The sequence below is a fragment of the Salvia miltiorrhiza genome, chromosome 1 (assembly GCF_028751815.1).
Source record: "Salvia miltiorrhiza cultivar Shanhuang (shh) chromosome 1, IMPLAD_Smil_shh, whole genome shotgun sequence".
NCBI classification, from domain to species: Eukaryota; Viridiplantae; Streptophyta; class Magnoliopsida; order Lamiales; family Lamiaceae; genus Salvia; species Salvia miltiorrhiza.
The window spans coordinates 67,888,406-67,905,600 of record NC_080387.1 but is presented as its reverse complement, the minus strand read 5'-3'; the positions used below and the strand labels follow the sequence as shown (position 1 = coordinate 67,905,600).

The 17,195-nt window shown below is 35.7% G+C and overlaps 2 protein-coding genes across 3 annotated transcripts; both read left to right on the top strand.

The window, feature by feature from the left end:
• Nucleotides 1-2,334: 2,334 nt before the first annotated feature.
• LOC131005320 (tubulin-folding cofactor B) lies at nt 2,335-8,584 on the top strand. 2 transcript variants are annotated; one of them, XM_057932230.1, is made up of 10 exons: nt 2,418-2,472; nt 2,583-2,625; nt 2,916-3,047; nt 3,620-3,771; nt 4,268-4,386; nt 4,750-4,808; nt 5,125-5,166; nt 5,965-6,098; nt 7,217-7,286; nt 8,264-8,584. In XM_057932230.1, the coding sequence occupies exons 3-10, from the start codon at nt 2,946-2,948 to the stop codon at nt 8,309-8,311; spliced, it is 726 nt and encodes a 241-aa protein (XP_057788213.1). In that variant the 5' UTR covers nt 2,418-2,472; nt 2,583-2,625; nt 2,916-2,945; the 3' UTR covers nt 8,312-8,584. The 2 variants fall into 2 exon arrangements, with proteins under 2 accessions (XP_057788212.1, XP_057788213.1); XM_057932229.1 differs by lacking the exon at nt 2,583-2,625 and having other exon boundaries at nt 2,335-2,472.
• Nucleotides 8,585-15,668: 7,084 nt separating this feature from the next.
• Nucleotides 15,669-17,060, top strand: LOC131005318 (transcription factor MYB44-like). Its single transcript, XM_057932220.1, has one exon. The coding sequence runs from the start codon at nt 15,832-15,834 to the stop codon at nt 16,690-16,692; it is 861 nt and encodes a 286-aa protein (XP_057788203.1). The 5' UTR covers nt 15,669-15,831; the 3' UTR covers nt 16,693-17,060.
• Nucleotides 17,061-17,195: the final 135 nt, after the last annotated feature.

Here is a 17,195-nt window from a genome sequence, read left to right as displayed (position 1 = left end):
GAATTCCATCTCCTGCACAGGATTTGGCTATGAATATCCAAATTCAGTCTTCATTTTACTACTACCATCTTTTCCTCAATAATGTAAAAATTGATTGATTAAAAATATATAAATAAATAAGAATGAATTAGAATTGAGAAAAATTAGAATGAAGTGATTATACGATGCCACGTATGATAAGATTTATTTTGCTATAATATATATAAATAAATAAATTTATAGATAAAATCAAGAGAAAGAGATAAAGATGATAGGTTGAAGTAAATAAAATAAGAGCTCAAACATGGCTGCATGAGGCCGAAATTAGATATATATGATTGAGATATAATTAATGCATAACAAATTAGATATAGAAATTTGTTGATGATAGGTTCGAAATTAGATATATAAAAATTTGTTGATTAAAAATTTAGAAAAAATAAGAATGAATGAGAATTGAGGAAAATTAGAATAGAGTGATTCTATTTCGCCACGTAGGATGAAGCTTATTTTACTTTTATATATATATATATATATAATATAGATAGATTGTATAACCGTGGTGTGATTCAATAAGAAAAATAAATAAATTTACGTAGTCGTGAAATTAATAATGCACCATACACAAGATTATAATCTTCATAATTCGGTAAAGGGGGATTAAATTTCCAAATATTTGGATGAAAACTATAAAATATGTAAGAAAAATGTAGATTGTATAAAATTTTGTTTTATAAATATAAGGGCAAAGATGCAGATTGGTCCCTGAACTCTACCCCCCTAGAGCGTTGAGCCCCCATACTCGGTCAAGGCGCGTTGACCTCCCTGAACTCCCGAGAAAAAGGTGCAACTAAATCCACAAGTTTAACGGCGGTTTAACGCCGTTAAACGTTTTTTTTTTGTTTTTTTTTTTTTAATTTTCTGGTTATCTTCTCCGGCGAGAAGAGAGAAAGAGAGAACCACCAGCTTGGACGGCCAAGGATGGAGTGCCGCCGTCGCCGCTCGCCATCCCCTCATCCCTCTCTCGCGTTTCCGGCAACGGATCTGTCTTCCCTCTCTCTCTCGCATCTCTGACAGCGGACGACCAAGGATGGAGCGTCGTCGCCGCTGCTCGCCCCCCCCTCATCCATTTCTCGCGTTTTCGGCAACAGATCTGTCCTCTCTTTCTCTCTCGCATCTCCGACAGCGCCGGACGGCCAAGGATGGAGCGCCGCTGCCGCTCGCTTCCCCCTCATCCCTCTCTCGTGTTTTCGGCAACAGATCTGTTCTCTCTTTCTCTCTCTCGCATCTCCGACAGCGGACGACCAAGGATGGAGCGCCGCCGCCGCCGCCCGCCTCCCCCTCATCCCTCTCTCGCGTTTCCGGCAGCGAACGACCAAGGAGGAGTCGTCGCTACAGATTTCTGCTCCAGTTACGCCTCGCATTTGGTTGGGGTAGGGCGCTCGTCGGAGAAGAAGTGGCGTCGGCAAGATTTCCCCTTTCGACAGATGAATGACGCCGGAAAATTGAAGAAATCCAGCCGGAGAAGATGATAAAAAAAAACGTTTAACGGCGTTAAACCGCCGTTAAACTCGTGGGTTTAGTTGCACCTTTTTCTCGGGAGTTCAGGGAGGTCAACGCGCCTTGACCGAGTATGGGGGGCTCAACGCTCTAGGGGGGTCGAGTTCAGGGACCAATCTGCACCTTAGCCCTAAATATAATTATGAGTGAAACATTAAATATAACTAGCACACGCCCACTCGTGCGATGCACGATCAATATTCGAAACTGAACGATATTTTAAATAAATAAATATGCATATTAAATATATACTATAATTTAAATATAAATATAAATATAAATCTAAATAAAAAATTTAAATTATCCACGATATAATTTCAATAAAAAACACGAATTTGAAAATATATAAATTTTTAATTTTGTATTTTCAATTACCAATTAATTGATTTTTATTGATAATTAAAAGAAATTACAAAAGAGAAAGGAGAGATAAAAGATGAGAGAGAAAAAAAATAATTTTATAACTTTAATTGATAATAACTTATTCGTTTTAAATTTATTTTTTATATCAAATTAAAGATCTTTTCATTATCTTTAATTTAACATCTATGTTGAATATCTTTTTATTAATCAAAGTTGACGATTTTTATAAAAGAATCAAAATAAAAAAAGAAAAATGAAGAGAGAGAAATTTTGGTGGGAAAAAATAGCCGTTATACTGCTCTTTTATATAATATATAGATTTAGTTAATTTGAATAGAAACTATATATTTAAAAATAAATACATAAATTACGAAAGTGAATATTTTAAATTTTCACTCTGTTATAAACCCCTCAAAAAAATAAACCCCGCACCAAAAAAAAGAAAAGTAAATAAATTTAAAATGGACTAGTGGAGAGTATTAAATTTTGGATACCCCGCGACGATCGAGTCTGAGAATCAGGCATCTTTGTCCTCTCACAAGAGCTTGGCGCTTGCTTCATCCGCTGCAGGTCCGATTTCTGCTGTTTTGATTTTCAATTTTTAGTTTTTTAGGAGCAACCGCATTTCTTTCTGAAACTGATGCGAGAGAAGAGCAAGTGAATGTCAATCCTTATTTCAGATTTCGAATCCGAATGCGTTATTCCCACTTACTTATGAACTAGGTTCTGTTTCTATCCTCTACTTAATCTTATTGCAATTTCTGAAACATAAAGTTGTTTAATGAAACTAGAACAATTTGCTAGTTTGGCTTAGAAATAGCGCAGAAACAGGGATTCTGATTTCAGTAGTGTGATGGCGGATAGATAATGTTGTTTGTGAATGCTTATCTCAGTCCGGATCAGCTGCTATGAATTAGGGCAACACGTTTTCCTTCATTGTCCCAATGTGCTGTTCCAACCCGGCCCCATTTGCTACCTCTATTAAGGATTCTGTTGTTTTGCTTGTTAAACAGGACGCATAAGCTAAGCGAGCGCTGAAGGATATGGCTAGTAAGTTACAAGTTCAAGGAGATGAGTCGGTTCTTTTACGTGTCACTCACTCCAACATCAAGAGTTTTGCTTCTGATGTTCGGTTCTCTCTGCAGGTATGCGAATTGTACCAATCATTTTATTTGGCTGATGCTTGGTTTTTCATTTAGTTCTGTGGCTTACTCCTGATTTGCACTAATCAACAATAAGTAAGTTGGTTTAATGAATTGTAGTGATAAACGATAACCTTATGAATTATGATAAAGAGAGTTCCTCTTTTTCCTTCTTGGTCTATATTTGTTGAAGGGGAGTATTCTTTATTTCCTTATTTAGATAGCAAATGACCTGAATATGTTCGAAACCTGAGTCCCAGACACTAAATGATCTGTTATAGTATCATCACTGGATCGGCACATGGAAGCAATTACTGATTGCTTAACTAATCTGATTTTAGTATTGGGACTTATGCTACATGCCAGAAGCTTCTGCCTTTTGTCGGACAGATGGCAGGGGGAGCCATGACAACATTATATACAAAATGTTAAGTGAAAACTTTCTTTAAATTTATGCCTGAAAATATATGCTTAAATGCACCAGTGTCCTAATCCAGAAACTTGCTACCCAATAGATTAACTATAGCTTGTTTCTTATGTGCTTGATGCATAATTATTTTCATCTTTCTTATCAGATGACAGTAGAAGCTGTAAAAGATAAGCTATGGAAAAAGTGTGGCACTTCTGTTGAGTCAATGTGCCTCGAGCTTTATGATGATACGGGTGCTAAAGTTTCAGATCTAGCTGATAACACAAGACCCTTTGGTTTCTATTCTCCACAAGATGGGTTAGTTTTGATATTTTATTCAGCATTCTTCATTTCTTCTTTTTGTCCAAGGTTTCTTGACATTCTGGTGGTTCTATTATCATTTCTAATCAATTAGTTTGTTATTCTTATTACTAATAGTATCATTATTTGGAATATTTGTTTATCTGGGTCTTAGTTTTTCTGGATAATGTCTTGGTAAAAAAATTAATGATATAAGGTAAACAAGATTAAGAAGCACTGAGATGTATTTCGTAAGTAATATGAGGAAGTAGGTTAAATCGTTGACAGAATTTTGGACCAAATGCATTTATACCCATATGTTTATCAGATTCTGCTAACTAATTGAAACTGTGTTGTAGCTAAGGTTGTTAGCTTTAACTCCTTGTTTTCAATGCCCTTTATTCTGTTATTATTTTTTAATGACTTTGTAAACTTTATTTCCGATAGATACTTATTTTTCGTTACTGTGTCCATTGACTCCATTCTAATAGGTTTTTCCATTTTTTTTTCTTAGTTTCCGGCTTCACGTTGTTGATCTCGATCCTTCATCAGTAACATCGGGTGGTTGGCTGGAAGATACTTCCCTTGTGGAGAAATACAAAATTTCCGATGAGGCATATAACAAACTTGATGGTATGTCTTAGTCATTGTTTCAGTCTCTCCTTATATGCAATTATCTTAGCTCGAAGATGACATTCAGGATCATAGTTTTGCATGTCTTCTTATGAATGACCAAACTGTTTCATGGTGACTTATGCCAGTAGAGAAGATGTTGTGAGTTAAAATCATGGTGAAATGATAAGCTATGAAATGGGTGAAGTTATGTGGCTTCTTCTGTAATCTGAATCTGTCAAATTTTATTTCACATTTTTTGCAACAATTTCATTTTCCACCCTGCAATTTCATTTTCCATAATATGGATGTAATAGTTTTAGTTGTGATATTTTATTCCCTAATCTTTGGGGTCAGGAAGAATTAAATTATTATTTGTTTCAGGTACTTATAAAAAGTTCAAGGAAAAAATGGGACCTCAACATTCAAATCTGGAGTCTAGAGTATGCCTTTTGTATTTTGCTCAATCTACTTGCGGTTTGCTCTTACTTTCCAAGATTCTTTCAGCATGGTATTCCTGTAGTTGGTTTAACGTTGTTTGACTTCCGTAAGAATGAAACTACTGTTGTCTTGCCCTTTAGTGATTAAGTTGGCTTTATGACAACACAGATTCTTCTGTATGAGGCTACATAAGTTTTATATTTTTATTATTTACAGTGCTTCTTATCTCATATAAAATTATTGCTAAACGGTAGCTCTTGTCTTTCTGCACCTGTACGATTCTTGTTCTTTATTCTATTTTTCCTTTCTTGTTGACAGATTCCGGACAACTACATGGAGGATCTCTGTGCAAACATAAAGGTTTGTTTTGCGTAGAACTCTTCATATCTTCTTTATGTTATAATACTTGTAATCTTTTAAAGAGATTGCACATGGAAGTTCTAATTACAAGGCACATTTTGTGGGCAGTTGTCATAATTTTCATGTTAACATAAGCCTAATGAGGGCTTATGTTAAGGGGTGCACGCATTTTCATGGGGTGCACTGTGCTTGGCCCATTTCTTTTATATTTACTTGAACATCTCCTTGCGAATCATTTGCTAATCATTACTTTGATTGATCTTGTCTTATTTAGATTGCTAAAAATGTGATTAAGGCAAAATATCTATGTTCAAATATGCCTGTTAAGCTGTCTTGGGTAATTGATGTACTCTACTGCTGTCTTAAATCTGAATATCAAAAGGTAACACATTTCACATTACATATGTGTTTTTGGCTGGCTGTTTATAATCACTCATTGGTTGTGTGAATCAACAGGCCTATTAGTAAGGAACAGATGAAAATTTGCATAAATCTAGATATGTGAGATGTCGTGCAACTAAGAGAATGATGTATGTATGGCATGCTTTCCATGGTTTGGTCCAAATTATGAATCCAACCTTTTATCTTACTCAAATATCAACCTTTTCTTCTTCTCTCGTTCCTTTGATACTTTTGTCACTACTAATTTTACTTTTTATCTAAATAGTAATTTCTTGAAATGCTCTTGGCAATTACACTCAAATAACATACTTCTGTTGACTCTGATGAGAATAATTGATCAGCACAATGCTAACTTATTTGGTTTATTCTTCCTCCGTTTTCCATCAACTCAAATAGGTGGGAGATAGATGCCAAGTTGAGCCAGGGGAGAAACGAGGCACTGTCAAATTCGTGGGTCAGGCAGAAACGCTTCCACCTGGTTTTTGGGTTGGAATCCAGTATGATGAACCTCTGGGAAAAAATGATGGCATGTGCGTGATTCTCAACTCCATGTCATTTTCTACAATAACGTTCATGATATTTTACTAATGAGGCAGTAAACCTTGATGCACTTAGATTTATAATGGTCAAAATAAATATAAAATGAAAATCCTGTCATGACATTAATCTAGGCTATTGATTCCATGCCATCATTGTGCTTGGATGGAAATTAAGCATTGAAGTTTTATCCATTTTTTTTCTTGTTTTCTATAATTAAATTGTGCACTGTTTCAGTCTTTCTTCTTATCTGGAGTTATGATTGACAAGATCTTATGGATTTGGTTGAGGTCGATAATATCCAAACATATCCCAATTACTGTTGCCCAAACTAAATGGCCTGCCGGTCAACGGTGTTTGAACTGTTGACCATGGTTCTGGGCCGGACGGAACTGGAACCATGAAAGGGACGGGCCGGTTAAGGTTCAAGCATTCAGTGGCTCATGAACTGGCAGCTCCCACTGTTTTTAAAAGTGTTTTTTTTTTTTTTTCCAAATTCAAATTTAAATTTTAAAATCAGATTTTCCCATTTTTAAAATCAAATTCAAACATTGTATTTTAGTTTTGATTTATTTATTAAATTAATTTGAAAGACAAAATTAATTTAATAATAAGACAAATTTTAATATGGTTGAGTGATACTATAATTTTATTTCATTTATAGTCTTTAACTATTAAATTAAATGTAATGCAAAGTATACTCTCAATCTCAAACACAATAAAAAAATACGAAAGCCGGCAGTTCGGACCTGAACCTGTACCGCCAGTTTCGGGCCCAGCCAAGAACCTTCTACTCTTTTTAATAGGCCGGTTACGGTTCACCTCCATGGTGAACTGTGAACTGCCGGGTCAGGCCCAAAACCGATGATTTCCGGCTCGTGGGCTACACTAATCCCAATGCTCTGGTGTTTGGATGAATTTTGCAAACCAAATGTCTCTTCCATTCAGTCACCATGCCCATGCGTGTAACATGGTAGTGATGCTGTCTGGCAATCAATAGGATGGGGATTTCTTGGTGTATTCATTTCTATTTAGGTGGTAATTGGGAAGCTATGGAATAGCTTGAGGATGTTTTTCACATCTGAACATGCTTCAATTTTTACGTTTGCAGGGTAAAAGGAAAGCGTTATTTTCAATGCCCTCCTCTTTGTGGTGCAATGGTCAGACCAGATAAAGTAAAGGTTTGTTCTCAACCACTAAATTTGGTATCCTTGCATTCTTGTATTAGAACAATAACTGCTTCATTGTAATTATAGCTTAGAAGGTTGAGATTATGTTGAATAAAATCATATTTGAATCAGTGTTGTAAAATGCTGTTGAGGCTAGCCTTGAGGCCCGCCTCAAGCCAAGGCTATTGGAGAACGCCTCAGGCCTTACACCTTTGTGGCTGCTGGTGAGGCCTACACCTTTTCGTACACCTCAGGGTAAAATGCCCCAAGGCGTGAAGCCCGCCTCAGCAAAAAAGCAACATTCAAGGTTTTTGGGTTTAGTTGGGTCGGGTTTTTCTGGCCTACCTAATTCAAAAACAATAAAAATTGAATGCCCAATAAATATTAAGCATAAACGCTGAACCCATCTAAACTCAAATACTAATAATAAGCCTAACTAAACAAAAAGAAAAGAAAGTTATGCAGTGGCATCAAGCTCCTATTGTTGAGGAGATGAAACGAACAAGATTGGATGTAGATGTGTACTGATGAGGACTCTAATGGTGTCGTTGATGATGAGTTAGATGACTATGATGTTTGATTATGATTTGATCTTATAACTGAGTAACATTATGAACACTTTATGTCTTTAATTTGATGTTTTTGAGACTTCTAAACAATTAAGTTTAATGTTGGGTTTGTTATCTATGTTTTATAATCATTTCATAATTTTTACAAACTTTTTTTCTTTATTCCGAGTCTTACGCCTCGGACCACCTTGCCTCGCTGAGACAAAACGCCTCAAATACACCTTAAGACTTTTACAACATTGATTTGAATTAGGTATAATTTGCCATGGGTTATATTAGTCCTGGACAAATTTATATTTTCAATAGGAAAAACGTGAAATGTTTCTGCTGAGGTTGATTGTTTGTTTCTGCTGAATATTCTTATTCATGTATGGCCGAATATGCGTTGTCATTGGTTGTTTTTCATTTCACAATTTTTAGGTTGGGGACTACCCAGAACGAGATCCTTTCGAAGAAGATGAAATCTAAGTTGAGGCAACTCATATCAAAGGTACGCCAAACTTTCTCGCAATGTTTGAATTCATTTATAGTGTTGTAGGAATCTTTTTTCGGTTTTGAGTGATGAGATGGTAAATTGTATTGGAAATGAATTGAATTCTAAACTTAGTTATTGGTACGGCGTTGAGCCAATACAGCTTTTCTTCTGGCGATGTGTTTGAATTGTATTGTTAGTAAGAACCTGATTATGGGGAGGTGTTACTGAAGATGAACATGGTATAAAAAAATAGGAATGATAAAATATTCCCATGGTGTCTTTATATACAAAAGTTGCAATGGTTCAATAGCATATAACTGGGCAGTTTAATTAAGCGTATAGGTTGGTATCAGCAACAGTGTCTATAAAGGGATGGCTGTAATTTGTGGGTTTATGCAAGAAATAGAAATTATCCAGCGAATTTCCTTGAAGCACAAAAACACGAGATTATCCTCATTTTGGAATCATGGTTGTGTTAGCAATTTGGAGTGCCAATAGGCAACTGAGTGAGTTTATTCTGGATGAATGACTTTTTTTTTTTTTTGAGGTGAGGTAAATGTTTTTTAAAAGGAGGAGCTGTGTATTTTTATGGATTTCGTGCAACATTTTACCCATATGCTTTATTTTTTCTATTTTTGTCTCGTTTTTTTTTTTTTTTTTTTTGAGAAGATTTTCTTTTGTTAAAGTTAACCATAGTACTATTTACTTTTACAGCTGCATTTTCAATTTCTTTTTTCCTTCCTTTTGTCGCATTCACCCTATATGTACTTTCTTTTTCCTACTCAGACTTTCTTCCCTGCTTTATGTAGTGTGTTTTTTTTTTTGAGGGAAATAATTGGGTATGACAAATTTATAAGATACAAGAGACAAAATATATAAATTAAACGTAAAGGCCCCCAATAAATTGAAGCATATAAAAGTTAAATTATAAAGTAAAAGATATAAATTCTCTCGTACAATTGGTTCATAGGTGTAGATCACTCACATATTTGCAGAAAGTATGTGAGTGATATGCCTATGCTGATGTCAGCACTAGAGCCCTCAATAAAATAAAGGGAAAATAACATCAAAATCCTCGTGGTTTCGCGAAATTCGCATATTTCTCTTGACCTTCAAAAGGTATTGATAAAATCCTTAATCGTTACTTCGATTCTCGTTTTTCCCTTAAGTGACGTTTTTCGACCATTAATTAAATGATGTGTCACCAACGTGGCACACTTATGCTGAGTAGATTAATTAGAAGCTAAACGATGTCGTTTTGCGTCTAACATAATATCATCAAAATATTTGAAGTTTGGTGCGATTCTCATTTTTTCCTTGACCTTAAAATGATGTTTTCTCGCCGTTTTGCTGAGCTTCTTGTTGAGGGTGTTTGGTTTGGTTGAGGGAACAAGGCGGTTGGCGGTTGTGTGTCGTCGTCTGACTTAGGAGCAGAGTTGAGAGAGATGAGGGAGGCGGCGGCGGCGGTGTCGCTGCGCTGCTCAGCCAAGGGCGGAATGGAGAGGACAGAGAGAGAGAGAGATTCAGAGGGTGTTTCAGATTGAGGGAGTACATACGAAGGATGAGGCCGACGCTCCTCGCCGGAGTTACAGTGGTGGCCGCCTCGTGCTTGTGTATGCGTGGCGGCCGGAGAAGAAGAGATGAGAGGGGATCTGTAAAGAGAGGAGAGAGGGGGTAACGGGAGAGAAGCGGCTTGGTCGCGGTTGCCGGAGGAGAAGAGAGGAGAGGGGATCTGTAAAGAGAGGAGAAAGGGGTTAGCGGGAGAGAAGCGACCGGCGGCTTGGTCGCGGCGGCCGAATGAGACGAGAGGAGATGAGCAGATCATGTTTGAAGAACCCTAATTTCATTTAAAACGACGACGTTTAATGGTCTCGCTCAAACACAATCAGTGATTCGCCGAAAATTTAATCCTACATGGATTTTCGACAGCCATGTCAGTATAAGTTTAGGAGCCGATCAATTTTATGGGAAAAATAAGAATCAAGATTAAGTTCAAGGATTTAATCACTACCTTTTGAAGGTCAAGGGAAATATGCGAATTTCGCAAAACCACAATAGTTTTGGTGATATTTCCCTAAAATTAAAGTATTTTTGCTGAAATTCTACTCCAAATATTATTCCCGAAAAACTTTGTCGATTATGTACAAATCATTACTATTCCGATACAAAGCTGCACGTGGCAAAATTTTGATTTAATTTTGACCAAAATAATGATTTACCCGCAACTTTTACTTAATTGACAAAGTATGACTAAATTGTCAATTTTAAAAAACTTCTATTATCCAATTTTTTTGAAATATTGATCTCTTTTGGCTATTAACCCTATTAAAAATTAAGTCACAATCAAACAATACAAATCTGATCCCAATAAGCTTTATTTGGTTAACATCTGTATATACAAGATGAAGATATTCGAATTTTTTTCTGATGTCGGGGATAAGAAAATCTCATAAAAAAAATTCGCTAATATATTTTATTCAATCGATATTTGACCAACACACATACTACTCAATCAATGTTGATATAATTTTTGTAGTGCAAATTATATATATATAACCACACCCTAAACCACAAATAGGGTGTGGTTCTAGAGAGAACTACATTATTTGTGAGAACGGGAGAACCATCAAATCTAATGCATTCACTGTAAAAATTAATGCATCCGCTGTTAAAATTAATGCACTCAAAAAAATAAAAATAAAATGCTCCCTTCAGGATTCGAACCCAGGATCTGCATTCATCCAACAAGATGATGCATCCACCGTAGATCTTGATGATCGAATGGCTGAAAATGGTTCTCCGGTCTTCTTTTATTTATGGTTCTTTCCTGAACCTCTCCCTATATATATATATATATATATATATATATATATATATATATAGGGGTGTGGTTCTAGAGAGAACTACATTATTTGTGAGAACGGGAGAACCATCAAATCTAATGCATTCACTGTAAAAATTAATGCATCCGCTGTTAAAATTAATGCACTCAAAAAAATAAAAAAAAAATGCTCCCTTCAGGATTCGAATCCAGGATCTGCATTCATCCAACAAGATGATGCATCCACCGTAGATCTTGATGATCGAATGACTGAAAATGGTTCTCTGGTCTTCTTTTATTTATGGTTCTTTCCTGAACCTCTCCCTATATATATATATATATATATATATTAAGTAAATATATCATAAACATCGAAAAGGTATACCCATTAATTACCCAACTCGAGAGAGAGAGAGAAAGAGTATCCCTTATTGTTAAAAAGTTGATAGCAGCTTCTCGTAAGAAATAGTTGCACTCCTCTTTTATATCTCAAAAGATGAAAAAGAGTTTCTTTCAACTCACACACAACTTCAGAAGCCTTGCATTGTTTCACACACTACAAATATTTATCTCCTATACATTTTCAACACACATTAAATATTTATCCCTGCATGTCTATGATTCTATTTTGTTTTGATTATCACAAAAACTTACATTCAATACACAATAATTATGTAATACAGACACCAACTTAGAAAACTGTAAATACAATTAGATTTTCATTGATACGATACGATATAGGCTAACATTAGCTTTTGCATAATAAAACTTTAGGAAGAGGATATTAGTATTCACAAAAAGCAGTTGATGATTTATTTATTTTAGAAAAAAATTTGTGGATATAAAAAGATTGACTGGTCCAAGTGGGGAGAGCCACAGGCTAAGTGTGAGCAAATAAGATATTTGGCATTGTCTGCAACCACAAATTTGTCTGCTTGTACACCTCTTGTATAAAATTAACTTCTCGTCGTCTACGTATTTGCTGTCCAGCCTGGCACCTCCATCCCAATCTAATTACACATTACTATTCTCGTATCTAACTTTTGTTACAATCATCGTCATGATTTAGAAGTCCAGAAAAATCCTTCCCATTTATCTAAAAGCTTCAGCTTCATTCAATTAATTCTAAAGTTGGATGGTATTCTACGTTTCATTTTAGGTGGATGTGGTCTCATCTATAACATATCTAAATCTATTTTTTTATGAAAAGAATCTTATTAATGAATAAGGTGCGGATGCATGTATCACAATAGATATATAATATGTGCATATGTAGATACCAAAATAATTTATTTATATGTATGTGTAACCCATATCCATGCTGTTTTGCCTACTATATATCAAAATGCGTGACAGGAGAAATGATGGCATGTAAGTGTGATATGTGATAAAGGGTGCGATATATACCAATAATTAATAGATTATTATCTTATTTAGTTTTAAAATTCAAACCATTTATAAAGCGCTCATCTAATTAAATATGTGTCATGTATCACATCTCCTAAGAAATTGTTTAATTAAATGATTCAATATACTTAATCAAATATAATGTTGGTATCTGATTTACATTTTAAAAAAAATAGCCCAAATATGACTATATATTGTTATTTATATATATTGGGCTTAGAAATTGGTTTTATTTTAATTAGTATTCGCCTAGGGTTTTTCAATGGAGACAATTCTTTGAAAAAAAAAATTACATAGTTTTTATAGAAAAATTGATTTTTCGAATTTGAGCAACAAGTTACTTTGAACTCAATATCTTGCTAAATTAAATTACAAAGAGTGATCATATTAATGCAGTGTGGAACATATATAGTTCAAGTTACAAAGTTATACTCCCTCCGTCCACAAAATGAGTACCCATTTGTGGACGGCACGGGTTTTAAGAAATGTATGGAGTATAGTGTGAATAGTTTAAGGGTCCCACTTTTTGAGTGTATTAATTAAAGAGATGTATGGGGTACACTTGTCAAAAAGGGAAATGAGTACTCATTTCGTGGACGAACGAAAAAGGAAATATGGATACTCATTTCGTGGACGGAGGAAGTACATATTTTCTGAATTTCAAACTCTCACAGGATATCCTTTGTTTTTTACACAGTAATTTAAACTTTAGAGGACGTTTGACATAAAAAACACCTGCTTGTTTTTTGGGCTTTTGCAGTGATTCTTCAGGCTCTCTCTCTCTCTCTCTCGTTTTTATATGTGTAAATCCACCATAAATATAATGTTAGTTGGCCTTTCACTTGTTACACGTGAAGCAATATATTATTATAAATACAATATATAGAGTCAATCATATATATATATCTATGACTAAACCAATCAAGGAACAAAATAAAATAAAATTATGTGAATTTGGTGGAATAATTTAGCATGGTTCAACAATGAAGAGTGCCATGCACCATTTTTTCGGCACTAGCAAGGTGCAAGGTTATCGTGCAATATTGACAATCATCTCTTTTTAATGAAAAATATTTATTTATTTATGTGTTCTCTTTGATGGTAAATTTATCATGAAAAAATGAGAGATAAAAAAAATATCCTTTAAAATTCCTTATTTCTTTTCCCTTATTTTCTATAAAATAAAATTTCACTATTTCTATTCCTCATTTTCGCTCCAACAAAGAATAATATTATCCCTTCGTTTTTGTTGATAATATTATTTTTATTGGAGTGAAGAAAGATGAATGGAGAGGGGTGAAATTCTCTTTTGTAGAAAATGAAAAAGAAGAAAGGAAGAATATAGAGAGAGGGAAACCTTTATTTTTATAATAAATTTACAATCAAATAGAACATACTCAAGGAAAATTTCTTCATCCAAACATTATGGAATAAGAGGATGTAAGCAGGAGCAGAGTCAGAGGGGGCCGGTGGGATCACTGGACCATCCTCTTGGGATTTTGTAATTTTAGTAGGGATATTTTCTTAGTTTCACATATATGTTATAAAAATTAGAAAAATATAAGTTTTGTATTAATTTGTAAAATTAATCTTTTTCATCTTCTATCCCTAATCTATGAAAAATTTCTTATCCTTGTTTTATCCCTCAAAATTCTTGATTTAACTAAGAAAGCATGTTGTTATAAATAAACCACTATGAGATGTTGAAGCAATTGTAACTTTTTTTTTCATTCGATTGAATTTGTGTTAATTGTTCCTAATTAATGGACATGAATTTCCTTCTCTTATTTTCAACTTGAGTTTATCGATATAAATTTGTTTGATTTGGATTATAATTTGGTTTTGCTCTGCCCATTTCAGTGTGTTTCTTTTTAGTAGAAAGATTATCTTTTTGCTTTTCTATTTGATATTGAAAAGATGGATTGACGGTGATTAAAATTTTGATAATGTGATTATGATTAAGTGATGATAGTTTCTCAATCCATTTGAGCCTTAATTCTGTTTCTTCTTGGTTGACGATCATCAAAAGTGTTATTTAAAATCGTATTAGAGTCAATATTTTAAATAATTGCTTAGTATCTTACATCAAAAAAATGTATTTGTAAATATTACTGATAAAATATTATGTAGATATTTCAAAACATGAAAATAGGAGAGAAATATTGTGAAATCTAAATCGAAAATCTGGCTCTGTCACTGGCCCCACTGATAAGGATATTATGGTAAAACTGAATAAAATTTATATCTTATTAAATTAGGGAAGAAAGGAAGAAGAAAGGAAGAAGATTGCTAAATGCGTTATGGGTGGGAACGGTTTGGACGCTTTGGGAAAAAAGAAACGAGAGTCGTTTTCAAGGAAAAATTTGGGATATTGAGAGACTTGTTTTGCAGATCAAGGGTAGACTTTGGAGTTGGAATGAGGTTTATAAAGTTTTGGAGTTGAGAATCCCTTTCACCATGTGGTGCTCAAAGGGTTTCAATCTTTCATTCTTGTTTTGATTGGCATCTCTTGTGCCTTACTTTTTATCTCAATAAAAATTTAATTTTACTGATAAAAAAAAAAAGTTTATTTTTAACTTCATTCTACCCTACAGTCATAGGCTGCCGCCGTTACGTAGAACATATGTAAATCTTTTGCGATGCTGTTCTACCAATCGAAACTTCTGAGATGGAAAAATAAGAATATTTTGAAATACAAAAGTTAATGTAGCTCGAAAATACTACTACCTATTGATAGTTGATAATCTATGATGTGAATTATATTCGTATTAAAGATTAAACAATCTAAGATTAAATGTGCGTAATCGGCAAGAAAGTAATAAAAATATTAGGGGTGAGATTGCGAAAGGGTTTTTAAATTTGAATTTGAAATTTGTTAAAAGAGAGGAAAATATCCCAACGACTAGAAACAAAATATGGTTCCCTGCATCACAAAAAAAGCAAACTTCCATAACGGCACGAGTCCAAATAGGTAAAATAACGCTCCCAAAGGGCGAAATCTTTTTCAAAAACCACCTCGACACGTGTCCTTCCAGCTGTCCCTCTACCTCTAACCTATCCCAACCGGTAACCGTAACGCTCCCCCCTCTTTAACCGGTTCTATCAGTTACCCATATCACGCTTTATATACCTCCCTCCTCATCCCTTCTTAACCAACTCCGATACTACTATATCTTCAATTCAATTTAAACCAAACTCTCTCTCTCTCTCTCTCTCTCTATATATATATATCTAGATCGCCAATTAATCCACAGTTACCAGAGGCTTAGGGTTTTGCCACTATTCATGGCGGCTGGGAAGAACGACTCCGCCGATAGGATCAAGGGGCCCTGGAGTCCGGCCGAGGACAACCGCCTGCGGGAACTGGTGCAGCAGCACGGCGCCAGGAATTGGTCGCTCATAAGCAAGTCCATTCAGGGGAGATCGGGGAAGTCGTGCCGCCTGAGGTGGTGCAACCAGCTCTCGCCGGAGGTCGAGCACCGCCCGTTCACGCCGGAGGAGGACGAGATTATTCTCAAGGCGCACGAGGAGATCGGGAACAAGTGGGCGACGATCGCCAGGCTGCTCAACGGACGTACGGACAACGCGATTAAGAACCATTGGAACTCCACGCTGAAGCGGAGGTTCTCCGCGGACTCGTCCGGCGGCGGGGAGGAGCGCCTCTCGCAGGTTTTGAGGCGAGCCGACAGCGGCGACGTCTCGACGGCGATGATGAACGGCCTGAAGTTGAGTCCGCCTGAGAGATCGAGCCGTTCCGACTCCGACATCAGCGACTCCGGATACAATGCGGAGCTCTCGTTTCCGATCGCGACGAGCGCGGTGGTGGTGCCGCGGGCGGAATCGCCGCCCGCGGCGGCGGGTGTTGAAGACTTCGACGGTGAGTTCACCGCTCTGACTCTTTGTTTGCCAGGGATCGGAAGCGTTTCGCCTGCAAATGCGACCGTTCAAAAAGAAGCGTTACCTACTCATCAGAGCCACCGCCGCCGCCTTAGCGAGAGCAGTGAGTCTCCGACGGCGGAGGAAGATATTAGGAAGATGAAATCAGTGTCGTTGAATCCGGAGTTGGTTGCAGTAATGCAAGATATGATCAAGACGGAAGTGAGAAATTACCTTTCAGGACATAGAGAGATTATACCCTGGAGTTGAACGCACGGCCATAATTAGCCAGATTAATCATTAATTAGCGGGTGACTGCGTTTTTCCGGTTGTTGGATATTAAATTTTGAGTTAATTCTATGCGACAGTACAACGTAAAGCGCCTCAAAGAATAAATTGCGTGAAGAGTGATGAGAATTGGTGTAAATTTTTTCTGGAACAACTTTCAGTTTTTCGCCTCATCTTGTCAATTTTAGTTTGATAAGTTCATTTAGTTTTGTTTAAGTGGTTGTACCTTGCAACTGCAAGCACAAGAGTAGGACTGTGGTAAGCCAATGTTGGGTGGTTGGATTTTGAGTTTGAGCTAAAATGTTATTTACTTGTTTTTGGGTCTTTAATTCAGTATATTCTTTCCTCAACTTTCTATCATCGATGAGAAATAGTAAAAGGAGATGCTTTTAAGTTGAGAAACTGTTAGATCTGTTATACTTTTATTTTATTTTATTTATTTAAAGTTGAGATTGTTGTACTTTTGTTAGATCTGTTATAACCGC